The 15,000-nt window shown below is 35.6% G+C and overlaps 1 protein-coding gene across 1 annotated transcript in view; it reads left to right on the top strand.

Moving 5' to 3' along the window:
• The window catches only part of LOC125028116 (tetratricopeptide repeat protein 7B-like), a gene marked incomplete in the record, with an annotated part of 41,230 nt that overhangs the window by 7,081 nt on the left and 19,149 nt on the right, over positions 1 to 15,000 (top strand). The window contains 11 exon segments of the mRNA XM_047617456.1: positions 361 to 390; positions 5,775 to 5,972; positions 6,536 to 6,668; positions 6,869 to 6,990; positions 9,480 to 9,609; positions 9,775 to 9,922; positions 10,766 to 10,954; positions 12,197 to 12,375; positions 13,207 to 13,399; positions 13,831 to 14,068; positions 14,690 to 14,846. Coding sequence (XP_047473412.1) covers positions 361 to 390; positions 5,775 to 5,972; positions 6,536 to 6,668; positions 6,869 to 6,990; positions 9,480 to 9,609; positions 9,775 to 9,922; positions 10,766 to 10,954; positions 12,197 to 12,375; positions 13,207 to 13,399; positions 13,831 to 14,068; positions 14,690 to 14,846 — 1,717 coding nt within the window.

The following is a 15,000-nucleotide window of genomic DNA, read 5'->3' as shown; positions in this document are numbered from 1 at the left end:
TTTGAAACAGTAAAACACAGCCTTAATGTACTTTTCTTGGATAAGGAAAGTCTGCTGCTTGGATCTTTTAAATTATACCATATACATATTTAAATCCTTTCCACTTGTTTGCTCAGTACAGGCACATTTTAGTGTTTTAATAGAACTTGCTTGAATTTGGTAAAGATATGCCAGTTTTATTTGTATTTCCTCTGTTATGATGATATTTTGAAAGAAAACTTTTTAAATTCATTTTTTTTATGTACTAGACTGCAGTTCATCCCTTAAAGTGACTTTCTGTACCTTGCTTTCAACCCAAGGATGTCTGTGCTGAGTGTGTAACTAAATTCCCTTACTTGAGTGTTTCTGTCGTTTCTTCAGGACTATGCTCGGCGCCTCAACCCAGAAAAAGCAAGTATCATAAAGTTGAATGAAAATGAGAAGAAAAAAAAAAACTATAAACAGAAAAAAAGGAAAAAGCTTTTTTTCATAGCCTTTCCTAATGTAATGGTGTGTTAGTAGTCTGTGTGGTCCATAGGTCAGAAAATGCTTTGTAGTTGTGTCTGTCCATTTGCAGATCAGTTTGTTAAAGGGCATGCTCTTCTTCTCTCCTGTATCTACTCATTTACTTATTTATCTTTTTACTTCTAAAGTGTCTATTCAGAATTTCCAGCATCATGCAGTGGAATTGTAAAGCATGATGTTGCTACAAACTTGTCTTCTCTAGTGATTTCCTGTAGTTCTCTTTATATCATAGTAATAAGCATGGATATAGTGCAGAGTTTTCTCTGTGTGAGATCTAGAAAAAAATATCACAGCTGTATAATGCTGTACATTCACAATAGGTAGTTGTGATGTTGTTGACTGTCTGTAAGTGTCCAATTTGCAGTATTAGTGTCATTCTTATAACTTTTAGGCTTCAAAATTGTTTGCATTATGATAAATGAGAGAACATACATGTGTGAATGAATGAGTCTAATAGAGCTCACAAGTCTTCTTGCTTTTACATGAGCAGAATCATATGTTCCTTATCCAATTTTAACAAATAATCTCACCAACCGAAAAGAGGATTTTAGAAAAAAAAGAACATGCTTCTTATTTCCTGCCCAGTCAGGGAACAGATGTTATTTACATGATCGGCCACAACCTGTTTTGTAAACAAAAATGATTAATATATTCATTCCACAGATAAATGTGATATATGGTGAAGTTGTCAATTTAGTAATTTTCCCTGAAGTTCTGCTTTGAATTTGTTTGCCAGATCTGATGCACGGTTTGAAATATTACTGGAGATATGAGTGGACAAAGCTGATAGCTAAGGGCTTTGCAAAGAGAAGAGAATAGAAAATCAGGATTTCAGATGCTGATATTGAATGTAACAGGATGTAGGCAATTTGCATTTTCATGTTATAAACATATATAAGAGACATGTTTTAGTTATACTTATCTTTTACTTAGAATCCTTCCCATGCTTTCAGTTAGAATTCAGGAATTCTCTGTTAGCAGTCAAGGTTGATAAGGAGGAAATATTAAATGCATCTCTCTAAATTACAGAGGGTGATGTAGCACTTTTTGGTCAAGTCTTATTTATCTGTCTCTCTGTCTCTGTCTCTCTGTCTCTGTCTGTCTCTCTCTCTCTCTGTCTCTGTCTGTCTATCTCTCTCTCTCTGTCTCTGTCTGTCTCTCTCTCTCTCTGTCTCTGTCTGTCTCTCTCTCTCTCTGTCTCTGTCTGTCTCTCTCTCTCTCTGTCTCTGTTTGTCTCTCTCTCTCTCTCTGTTTGTCTCTCTCTCTGTCTCTGTTTGTCTCTCTCTCTCTCTGTCTCTCTCTCTCTCTGTCTCTCTCTCTCTCTGTCTCTCTCTCTCTCTGTCTCTCTCTCTCTCTGTCTCTCTCTCTCTCTCTGTCTCTCTCTCTCTCTGTCTTTCTCTCTTTCTCTCTCTCTCTGTCTTTCTCTCTTTCTCTCTCTCTCTCTCTCTCTCTCTCTCTCTCTCTCTCTCTCTCTCTCTCTCTCTCTCTCTCTCTCTCTCTCTCTCTCTCTCTCTCTCTCTCTCTCTCTCTCTCTCTCTCTCTCTCTCATTTCTCTCTCTCATTTCTCTCTCTCATTTCTCTCTCTCATTTCTCTCTCTCATTTCTCTCTCTTATATCTCTCTCTCTCGCACACACATTCTCACTCTCTCAATCAAAAAAGAACTCTGATAATTGATGTCAGAATGAATGTCCACCTTGTTGTACTGGTAGTATTATGCACCTCCAAAACACATTGTTCACAGACATTGGTTTATATTGACCTCTGTATCACCGGTTGGGTCATCTTTGTGTTAATTTGTTCTGTTGTACCAGCTTTTGGTGGTTGTCTTGGTGTCTTGGTATGCATTTGTGTTTGTGTTTGTTCGTGAGTTTGTTTTTGTTGTAAAGAGTACTTACAAGGTCAGGTGTTAGATTGCAACTAAGGCGAGGATATGTGCAAGTTGGATAGGCAAGTTGGTAGTTTTGAGGTTGTTAAAGCATTTCTAGGAGAAATTATCACCAGAATTATCACCATTTCTTGATTTTTGCCCATAGAGGAGAAATTACAAAGTTGCCACTCCTACACTCTCAGGCACTGAAAGATAAATGGGAGTGTTTGAAAAGATGTTTTGGAATGAAGGTATAAAAGATTATTTTTTTCTTATGTGATTACTTTCTACTGATCTTTCATAGGCTGACCGATATTTTGTCTTTCTTTTCTGATTCTGTAAAGAGAAAGCGACTATTTTTCAAGTGCAGACATTTTTCCTCAGAGCGGTTATTAATGTGAGATTTCTGTATTGCTATTGTCTTAAATGATTTTCCCAATGAATATGATGATACCGAAGTACACAATATGAAGACATGTTATGGTTGGTTCTACATAATTTAGATTTTCTTTTCTTTCTTTTTTATTTTTATTCTTTAGTAGGGGTCAGGGAACTTTCATATTTACAAACAGTATTTTTAGAATTATACTTAAAAGAAATAGACCTTAGCATGATGTCACCACTGTGAGTTTACTCTATTATTTGTCTTTACACATAGATGGTTCCACAGGTAATAAGTCATTAATGAGCCAATTATGAGTACTACTTATCTCATCTGTTTACTCTTTTCCATGCTTTTTAGAAATATTTTCTGGTATCTTCTATTGCTGTATTGTAATGTCAGATATGTTATAGCAATTATTGATAATGATAATAGCTTTGACATTTATAGCATTAGTAAATAAGATGAAATAAAGATAACACTGTATTCACAGTATTATTAAAAAAAAAAGTGTTTTCCACCAATTCAAGGAAAGGTGAAATCAGGTGATGTCACAAGGTCTACTTGTTGACTCCTTTGTGGCTAAGCATGTGCAGAGCCATCTATGTGCAGAGACATTTCACAAAATAATACTACAGTTAACACAACTATTTCTTAGTAATCATTTCATGTTGTAAAATTCAGTCAAAAAGGAGTTTTTGCCGGGTAGTCCTCTTAATTCATCATTATAGTAAGAGAAGGAAATTATTCATTTTTGAAATGATATACAATTTTACAATTAATTAGTGTGGCAGCTAAGCCATATTATTTCACCTTGCATTCCTTCTTATGTCCATACTGTCTTTAGACTTTGAAACAAATCATGCTGTAAAAGTAATTGTTTTGTTGTAATTACTGTCATCATTATCAAATTATCATCATTATTGGTATCTCTTCACCGTCATTTCTTCATCTGCTAAGAAAGATCATAAATGCTTAGGTCTCTTTCTTCATGTGAGGTTTGTCAGTATTTAAAAGAATATATTTCCCTTCTAACTGAATATGAAAGAAGTGAAAATTCATTAGCCTTCAGATATGCCAGCTTCTTCTAATATAATACAGATAAATTAGAGCTTAGCTCACAATTGTATAAAATGAAATGATAAAAATAGAATGATAACTATAAGACTGTACTTCATCTTCATTTAAACTTATTTGAATTGCTTTGGTAATTAGTGCAATTGATTTAGCAAACAGTTATGTGGCCTGCTTAGCTTCATTAAGATCTAGCCTTCTTAGCTCTTAGAATTAAAGCAAAAGAGATCATAGATATAGAGTAAACAGAGAAGACTGGATACATCAAGTTATGGAAGACCATCTGACTTCATTGTATATATCAAGATTCGGTCGCCTGTCAAAATGAGGTATGTTCATAACTTTAGGAGGCAGAAACACGCCTGCACAAATTTCGAAGAAAAATCCTTTTGGATAGAATTGAAGGCAACATTTGTGTACAATATTAGAAAAAATTGTTGTGTGTTTGGGTAAGTTGTTGTATGTTCAAATTACTGCATTACCAATACTGTTGTTTACAGAAGTGTAGGGAGGTCACAGGGATTCAGGGAAGTTTATATACATATATGTATAAATATACATATATATAAATATATATATATATACATATATATCTTATATATATACACATATATATCTTATATATATATATATATATATATATATATATATATATATATTTATATATATATATATATATATATATATATATATATATATATGTGTGTATGTATATATATATATGTATATGTATGTATATGTAAGTATATATATGTATATGTATGTATATGTATATGTATATACATATGTATATAATGTATATGTGTGTATATATGTATATATATATATGTATATGTATGTATATGTATATGTATATACATATGTATATAATGTATCTGTGTGTATATATGTATATATATGTATATTTGTATATACATATGTATTTACCTCTATATATCTATGTATATATGTATATATATATAATATATATATATGTATAATATATATATATATATAAAATATATATATATATATATATATATATATATATATATATATATATATATATGTACACACACACACACACACACACACACACACACACACACACACACACACACACACACACACACACACACACACACACACACACACACACACACACACACACACACACACACACACATGCACACACACATGCACACACACATGCACACACACATGCACACACACATGCACACACATCTTTCCACACACACATGCACACACATCTTTCCACACACACATGCACACACATCTTTCCACACACACATGCACACACATCTTTCCACACACACATGCGCACACACACACGCACACACACGCACACACACACGCACACACACGCACACACACACACACACGCACACACACGCACACACGCACACACGCACACACACACTCACACACACACACACACACACACACACACACACACACACACACACACACACACACACACACACACACACATACACAAGCACACACACACACACACACACACTGAGCACACCAGCACACACAAAGTACATGTATATTCTAAGTTAATGAATATTTGCAGTCAACACCACTCTGTGTTCTGCATAATGTTGCTGTTGTCAACTTTTCTTGATTTTGTACCATTCATTTTACTTTATACTGAGCAGCTCAGAGGGTCAAAATTGAAAGATATGTATTGAAAGATATGTATGATATTTAATTTCTATGGAAAAGGTTATGGCCTAGAGTATTGGAAGGTGATGTAGCATATCAGTAGCAGTGATGCAGTTTCCTGAAATCTGCATGATATGTACGATATAGTTGTCATAGGGTGGAAAATGATCACTTTTGTACTTTTATGTTTTGCCAATTCCAAAGTGTCACCACCAGAGATACACAGGAAAGACGGATTTTAACCCTCCCTTTTCTTTCCATACTCTCCTCTCCAGGTTTAGGCTTGGAAAAGGCCCCCCTACCTAACAACAGCAAGTTCCAGCGTGCTGAGAAAGTTGAAAAAATGATTCGCTGTTTCGAACTGGCCGGAGACCTCACGCTTCTCTACCTTCAGGAACAAGATAAGCTGACGTCAACACCCTCTACCCACTCCCTGTACTCTGTTCCTTCGGTCTCCACTACAAATACTACAGGCAAGGAGTTTTCATGGGCCAATTATCACTTTAATTTTTGTGCATTAATACCTGAATTTGGCTTTACTGTTGCTGAATTTTAGGTAGGTAATATTAACATTGGGATTATTTATATAAATTGTTGGTTTTATATTTTCCTCTTCTTTTACTGGAAGGGTATTTTCTTATTTACATTAAAGAGTAAGAAATATTTCTTAGTTTAAATGTGTACAATATGCAAAGTCATTGGAAAAGATTTTAAAAAATATTTACTTTCATTTAAAGATTGATTGAAATTCAAGCAGACAGACATAAAGATAAGTCAAATCCTTCCTTAATAGCATATATTTTCTAATATGTGCTTACATGTAAAAAACATATGAGATCTGATTAGAAGGTATTTTGCTATGAAATGAAAACCATATGTGTAGGATTTTGCTGAAACTTTAATCCACTTCAAAGTAAGGATGCTAGCTTTCTACATACCTTAGTCCAGTTTTCTTCGCAGAACTGAAGCCAAATGCTTTATATATTTCAGGCAGATCTTAGAGCAGAAACGTTCTCATTTAATTATGATTTTGTAGGTTCAACTTCTCCACTGCCTCCCAATGGGCTGGAGAGCAAGAAAATCGGAGTTATTTTGGAGACTGCTTTACAAAGAGCTCCTATTCTGCACATGAAGGCTGGCCAGCTGGACAAAGCTATTAGCAGATACAGGTAAGTGTGTGTGTTTTTCTCCACAGCATCTAAATAAGAAGTATTTATGTTTTTTATCATGTGCACAATTTTTTTTACATTTTAGCAAAGAATAGTTATGTTGTTCAGTGTTTCATGGTATTTGCAAATATTTTCCTTCCTTACAATTTAATTTCTGTTTGAAAAAAAAATGAAGCTGATCTCTACGTTCCTATTTGCAGGAGTATGCTCTCAGCAGTGGAGTCCACAGCCACCCAACATCTTCGGTTGACTCTTGCTAGACAGCTTGCCGAAGTCTTACTAAGGGGCTGCTCTGAGCATGCTTATAAGGCACCTAATCAGGGTATGCGAAAGTTAGGTGGGTAGATATTTATACTTAGTTGCACCGTGAGTGTTCTGTTTCTTCTGTACCTTGGCGTCTTATTATGTCAACTCCCTGTGGGACGTTAGAAGTATGCAAATAAGTCTTTTAAGCAAAACAGGCTGCAGATTACTTTCATTATGGATACAGAAGGTTCTCCAGATGTTGTAGACATAAAATCATTACTCTGAATAGAGAAGTGATATGTTGAAAGTGTTGGATGTTCAGTGTTTATGGTGATGTTATTGTGCATGATCATGGTTAAAAAGAAGAAACCTTGCAAGAGTGTCAATAAGTGGATCACCTTTTCCCTTATGAAGTATGTGATGTTTTAGCAATGGGCTTCATATCAGCAGGGCTGATTATTTTCTTATATGGGGATGATTATGAGTAGGACATGAAAATATCCTGCAGTCATGTAAAAATGAAATTTTTCAGATTGGGCATTTTATTTTGATTAGGAAAGCAGTTTGTAGTCAGGTTGTGTGAAACCTAAAACATCTTTAACATTTTGTGAGGTCATGTCAGTAATTAAAAGACAATCAGTATTTGGAACATTTGCTTAAATCAGATATTAAACCATAAGAACTGCAAGTCCTTCAGCTTATCATGCTGCAAAAAAGCCTGATTTTTCCAGTTTCACTAAGACAGAGATTGGTTTCTTGCATTTCAAGAGCTTGGTTTTACACAGCAGAAAACATATATTTTATTATTTTGTAGCAAATACACAGTCTCAGTAGGGTTTAGAGTTGAAAGGGTTATTGAAACTATCCCTGGCATATGAATGAAATTGGGGATAAATTACAATAAGCATATAGCTTAAACATACAAGAACAATTGAAAACCTATATTAGCATACAAGACAGTTAAATGTGTATTTAAGTGTGTTTGTATGTATCTAGATGTATAAGTTTTAAAAAGACTGATTTACTGGAAGGGAAATGTGGGAGAGGGAAAGATTAAGCTTAGTGAGATATGCCCTACAGCAGCATAATTACTAATCCACACTCACTGTGCTCCATTCACAAGAAGAAAGATGGGGAGAAATACATCTGTAATTGGCTCAGGGATTAGAGTGTTGGGAATGATATCACATAGTTGTAAAGGGAGGATACTTACTAATCATTATGAGATATAGTGCATATATCTCATTGATCATTAAAAAGTCTCAGGAAAATAACCCACTAGTGTTGGACACCCTTGCACAATCATGATGAATATTACTAGCCACACATTAAACGGAAAGCCACAAGTGTGGTGAGTAGGAGCATAGGTGTTAAGAACAAGTGACTCATTTTTATGTTGTAATACATAATCATAGATTATTTTGTGATTGTCTCACACAGTTTGCATGTAAGCTGTTATCACTCTTTTGTTTCAATTACTTTATCAAGTACTGTTTCTTCAGTCATTGGAAAACTAAATGGAGGAGTTTAGAGTCTAATCTCAATGTCTCATATGAATGTAGTTATTGTTGACATGCACCTTAATATATAAGCAAATCATGCATTCATTGTATTGCATTTATCTTGATTTTTTTTCTTCATCATTTTTAAGCATGATAACCCCTACTACTGCAGGTAATTAACTTAAGGGCTTTACCATTGTGATTAAAGTCACAGAGAAATGCTGATAGATCTTGCCAATCTGAAAGTGATTTTTAGACCAAGTTTTCGGTCAGTGATGTTATGATCTGTTATATATTGGTACTTTATTTTAAAAATAAAGAGAACTTTGTTTAGTACATGTTCAAGTATCATTGTATGTGCACATAGCACAAGTAGGTAGTACTCATTGCACTTTATGCAAAAAAACTATAGGATGATAAAGGAGATAGAGATAGATAATGAGAGAAATAGATAGAGAGAGCAAGAGAAAAATAGATAGAGAGAGCAAGAAAGAAATTGATAGAGAGAGCAAAAGAGAAATAGATAGAGCAAGAGAAAAATAGATAGAGAGAGCAGAAGAGATAGATACAGAGAAAAATAGATAGAGAGAGCAAGAGAGAAATAGATAGAGAGAGTAAAAGAGAAATAGATAGAGAGAGCAAGAGAGAAATAGATAGAGAGAGCAAGAGAGAAATAGATAGAGAGAGCAAGAGAGAAATAGATAGAGAGAGCAAAAGAGAAATAGATAGAGAGAGCAAGAGAGAAACAGATAGAGAGAGCAAGAGAGAAACAGATAGAGAGAGCAAGAGAGAAATAGATAGAGAGCGAGAGTGAGAGAGAGAGCAAGAGCGAGAGAGAGCAAGATCGAGAGAGAGAGCAAGAGCGAGAGAGAGCAAGAGCGAGAGAGAGCAAGGGAGAAATAGATACAGAGCAAGAGAGAAATAGATACAGAGCAAGAGAGAAATAGATACAGAGTGAGAGCGAGAGAGAGAGAGAGCAAAATCGAGAGAGATAGAAAGAGACAGAAAGAAAGTGAGTGGTATTCAGATCCTGATAGCAAAACCTTCTTCCTTGGACCAACAGACGAAAGGAGTCGCAGCAGTTCAAGTCTCAAATCCGGAGAGAGTCCTTGGAAGCCCCAGAAGTACACCGGCACCAACCTCTTTGTACCAAAGAACATTAATGAGGAGATCATCCTACTTCTGCTTATTAGGTGTGTCTTTGATTTTTCCAAATAAAGTTCTGTCTGCACTTAGCTTTTACTTTACAAATTTATACATAGGTGTGTGTGGGGGCATATGCATATATTCTTAGTTTCTCTCTCTTTTTTTTTTATTTGTTGTTTTTGTTCTATTTGTCTTATCCCCTTTGTTAACAGTGAGGCCATGGCAGTCCGAGAAGCTGTCCTGAGCCAGTCACCGGAATTCAAGAACGCCAGGGTCCATGCCTATGACAATGCAACGGCAGTGTATGATCTTCTCTGCATATCCCTGGCAAGAAGAAAGCAGCATCAGATTTTGATTGAGGTTTGTTGTTGGAGGTTTGTCTTTGTCGTTTGTTGTGCCGAATGTTGTGTCTTAGTCGTTTATCTCCAGTGGCAGTGTTATATATCCTGCACATTGTGACGATAATTGTTTTATATATTTTGAAGTGAAAATATATAGATCAGTCTTTGTATTCTTGGATGCTATTTGTCTTAACCCTATGTTGACAGGGTGGCAAGGATATATGCCATGTCCACTATTTTTTTTTTTAATTATTATTATTATTATCATTATTATTATTATTATTATCATTATCGTTGTTGTTGTTGTTGTTGTTATTATTATTATTATTATTATTATTATTATTATTATTATTATTATTATTATTATTATTATTATTATTATTATTATTATTATTATTATTATTATTATTATTATTATTATTATTATCATCATCTTTACTAAAGAATCAATCAGTGTTCCTACCTTGCTCACCTGTTTAGCCTTCTCTTGATTTTTGGAAAGATTGTTTTTTTTAATTTTCTATTGTTGTTATTTATGCTAATAACATGATAATAATTTAATGTCAACAACAATAATCACATAGATATTAATAGCATTAGAAAACAATATTTTTCCTCAAAACTAAAGAAAGAGGAAATCAAATGACACAGAACCTTACTAATTGACTCCTTAGGGACTGAGCACTTTTGGAGCCAATATATATATGTAAACAAATTTCCCAAAAGAAAACAACTGTAGACAGTGTGATTACGTGGCACCATTGGGTTAATAATTATGATTTACATGCATGACATACTATAGACATATATGTTATGTTTGTCTTCCAACATATTTAAAAAGCTTTTTATTTTGTCTCCCAAGGTGTTTGAGCGAGCAATGAAGTTCTCGTACGAGGCAAGCCATGTCTGGCAGCAGTTTGCCTTGGCCTTAGCATGTGGCAGGAAGTATGCCAGGGCGCTCCTCGTATTGCAGGAAGTCCATCGCCTCATGCCATCAGAGCCTCACTATTGTCTGATGGCCGCCAAGATCTGCTTCCAGCAACTTGGCAAGGTACTGACCTTCAACTACTTGTTACTTGAAAAGAAAAAAAAAGGTATTTATAGATGGTATTTAAAGCAGTGAAACAGGAAGATTTGTTGAGAAGGTCCTAGTTGTGCAGGAATTTTGATACACTAAGCTGTATTATCTTTCCAAAGGCAGGTTAAGAATAATTGCTTGTCTTACTAAATTTCACAACCCAAGATATTAGTAACCCACTAGTCACAGACTTCATGGTTTGACAACAGGGTAGTTATCAGTTGTCAGTCATAAACAATGATGGAACATAATGACATCATAGTCAACTTCAGCTGTACTACAGAGAGAGTTTTTCACTTTAAGTTTAATAAGAGAGGGTAAAGATCCAATGCAGTATGTAAAAAGCACCAAACTAAGTAGTCTGGCTTACACAAAAAGCCAGTGTGCAATTACAAGTCTATTCACATTATTTTGAAACAGGGAAGATATAAGAATAAAAGTAACACGATGGCTGACTTAGGCTGCTTCACAGAAGGATTTTATTTGTCATTTCAAGTTGAATGTCACCCACATACTGTGGAAGAAACATACCTCTCTGAAGTTTGCCCAAACATTGATTTTCTTATTTTTGGTAATGAAAGACAAGAGAAGGGCTAACAACCAACAAAGTGTAACAAAAAACAAACTAGCTAGTCTGGCTTGAGCAAACAGTTTGTGCACAATAACAAGTCTGTTCCTGTTACTTTGCATTGTTGAAGATCAATAAATGCAGCAGGGGTGCTCTATTTTCAGTTTTGAACATATTTATTTTCACAATGATATGCCTTTTTTCTTCTTTTAATTTTAGATAGAAATATGAAAGCTATCTATAGATGTGCTGAGAATGTGAGATAAAGTCAGGTAATTGTGCAGGGATATTGTTATGTGAGACAGAATCATCACTTTAGTAAAATATGACATTTGCACTGCATACTCAATCACCAGGATTCTCTGTAGGAAACTGCACTGTCCGCTCAGGGAACTGTAGTATCAGCTTCCTTTGTTATTATTACAATCTATAGACTTTAAGACAACAAGATAAAATACATTTCCATTCCCATCTCAGTGGTATTTATTTAAAGATATAAAGTAAAATATTTCTTCCCTGTCTACATACATGCACTTCATAGTAAGAATGAAACTAATATGGATTGAAATATAAATTGCCTACAAGAAAAAGGGGGTCAAGGGGAAGAACAGTGTTCTTCAGCCCTAACAAAATGCTTTATCCTTTAGATTGAAGAAGGCCTAGAGTGGGTAGACAAGGCCCTAAGGTCAGCCGAGGAGAGAGCCAGCGTTCTCACCGCCAGATGCTATTTGTATCATGGCCTTGGACTCACCCTGGAGGCTCATCACAAGCAACGCCACGCTGACTCCCAGGCACTGCGAGCAAAGGCTTTGGAGTCTTTTGTGAGGTGAGCTGAAGTTATTGTTTAAGAGAGTGCTGAGTCTTTGTGCATGGCTTGAAAGTTGCTGTATAATTTCATAAAAATTCATTGCTAGATTTAGTTGGTAGGGAAAGATAATGAAGAGATAAAGCTTGCAGAAAGTTTAGATCAGGGCTGTCAAACTCATTTACCCAAGGGGCTACATTTCAACTTATACAATATGTGGGCCAAAGGATCATGATTTGACATAACGAAACAGCCATACAGTTGACTATATAAATGGAGGAGGCTATATCATTCATTACAAAAATAAAATAATAGGAAAAAAAGTTAAAAGTGTAATTGATAAACGTAAAAGACAAAGGCCTGGCTTAAATAATCATGTAAGATGGCTGACTTTAAGTCTGAAATAGCAAATAAGTTGAGGTCCATTTAGTCATTTAGAGGAGAAAGACAATAATTAAGCCCATATTATGCAGACATCATGCATCTTGAATCCTTAGCAAAGGAAAAGTATTAGTGATTAAGAAATTCCTAATATTGGTAAATTGTATTGAAAGTATCATTCTCCCATTGGAATATAATAGTTCAGCGATGAAACACAAACCAAATAGTCCAGTTAGAAGCATTGAACTTTAAGAGCTCACATTTAAAACTTTAGCTAACTCTAAGAACTCATTGTATTATTGTGTTGTTATTATTAATATTATTTTTATTATTATTATCATTATTATTATTATTATTATTATTATTATTATTATTATCAATATTTATTACTATTATTATTATATGTTTATTATTATTATTATTAATTTATTAGCATTTATGTTTTCTTAAACCCCACTATTTATTCCACAGAGCTCAGCAACTTGACTCCAGTGATCATCTGGTTGAGTTCTACCTTGCCTTACATTATGCCCAGAGTCGTCATCTGGTTGAGGCAACCCACCATGTCAAGTTGGCTCTTTACCTGCGATCAGAACACCCACATTCCCTTCACTTGCTGATCCTTCTGCTCTCTGCTCAGAAGGAATATGAGGAAGCTCTTGAAGTAAGGAAGGATCCATTTCATATTACATTTTCTCCTTGTGGACATGTTTGCATTGACACATGAATATTTTAAACACACACACACACACACACACACACACACACACACACACACACACACACACACACACACACACACACACACACACACACACACACACACACACACACACACACACACACACACACACACACACACACACACACACACACACACACACACACACACACACACACACACACACACACACACACACACACACACACACACACACACACACACACACACACACACACGTCTTCCTTAGGCAGAACTATAAGGAAGAGCCTCAAAATATAAAGCTGGCATAGTCATGTTTGTCTTATCAGTGGGATTTATTGCATCTCAAGTAAAGTAGACAGAAAACATTCTTTTACTCTCCTTGATTCTAGCTAGTGGAAGCTGCATTAGCTGAATACCCAGAAAACTTGCACCTTCTTTATGTGAGAGCAAGCCTGGAGGAAGCAGTTCATGGAGGTGAGGTGGCCCTCCTGACAGCACGCCACATGCTGAGCTTATGGCAAACGCTCTACAAGGACCAGCTGATGGGTGACATTAGTGATGTCCAGTCCCAGATGCACACCAATCATGATACTTACAGTATCTTCAACATGTCTGATAAGGATGGTGGTAAGTAGTTCAGGTCAGTGCCATAGGCCTAATGATAGCTCAAGAGACAAGGTAGTTGTAAACAGTTTCATTGTTTATGTGAGGATATTTTGTACTTGATTTTCGGTGTTTCCAGACTTCTTCACTTTGATGTTGCATTTGTTTGCTGTTGATCTCTGTCCAAGTAGCTAACATGCGTAGGATATTTATGTTGCTAACAAGAATGTGGAAGTACTGTTTGTGATGTTACCAAGAATGTGTAGAATGTCCTTGTTACTAGTGCACTGTTTGCAAGTTGCCATGCTAGGAATCACCGGAAACAACTTAACTGTTTATTACATAGCTTGTTTTAGAATAGGTACTGTAAGTAGTAATTAAGGGGTAGAGTAAACATCATTTTCGATCAGTCATCTCTTGTTCAAATGATCCCGTCCTCTGCATTGTCAGTGAGAGGTTGACCTTTCCCTACAGCCCCGACCCCTGGCGAGCATGTGGTTCCTTCCTCCATGGGACTGGCCCTCTCTGAAGTGGTGTCCTTGAACCTTAGACTCCTTTCTCCAGCCATACAGGTGGACACTAATACTCAGAACCCTTTGACAAAACCTCCACTTACTCAAGACTCTCCCCCTCACCCCCCCGCAGCATCTGTACATGCGGAGAGCGTTGCTGCTTCGCGTGTGGAACAGGCGTTGTCAGAGGTTGCATCTTCCCTCTCGTCGTACCAACCAAAACCAGGACCTCAGCAAGCTTGGCTCCTTCAGATTCAGATCTGGTTACTTACGGCTCAGCTGTATCTCAAGTAAGAAGCTTAGCATTTTCTTTGATTTAATGTATTTGTAACACTAATATTGATGTTTTGATTGCTAATGTATGATTTTTAAAATTTTGTTTGATTTTGTGTAGAGTTACTAATATTATTGCTAGCATGCATTTTGGTTGCTTAAAGTTTGAAC

This window comes from Penaeus chinensis, chromosome 8 (genome assembly GCF_019202785.1).
Source record: "Penaeus chinensis breed Huanghai No. 1 chromosome 8, ASM1920278v2, whole genome shotgun sequence".
NCBI lineage: Eukaryota > Metazoa > Arthropoda > Malacostraca > Decapoda > Penaeidae > Penaeus > Penaeus chinensis.
The sequence above is the reverse complement of the archived record's forward strand: the minus strand, read 5'-3'. Positions and strand labels throughout refer to the sequence as shown.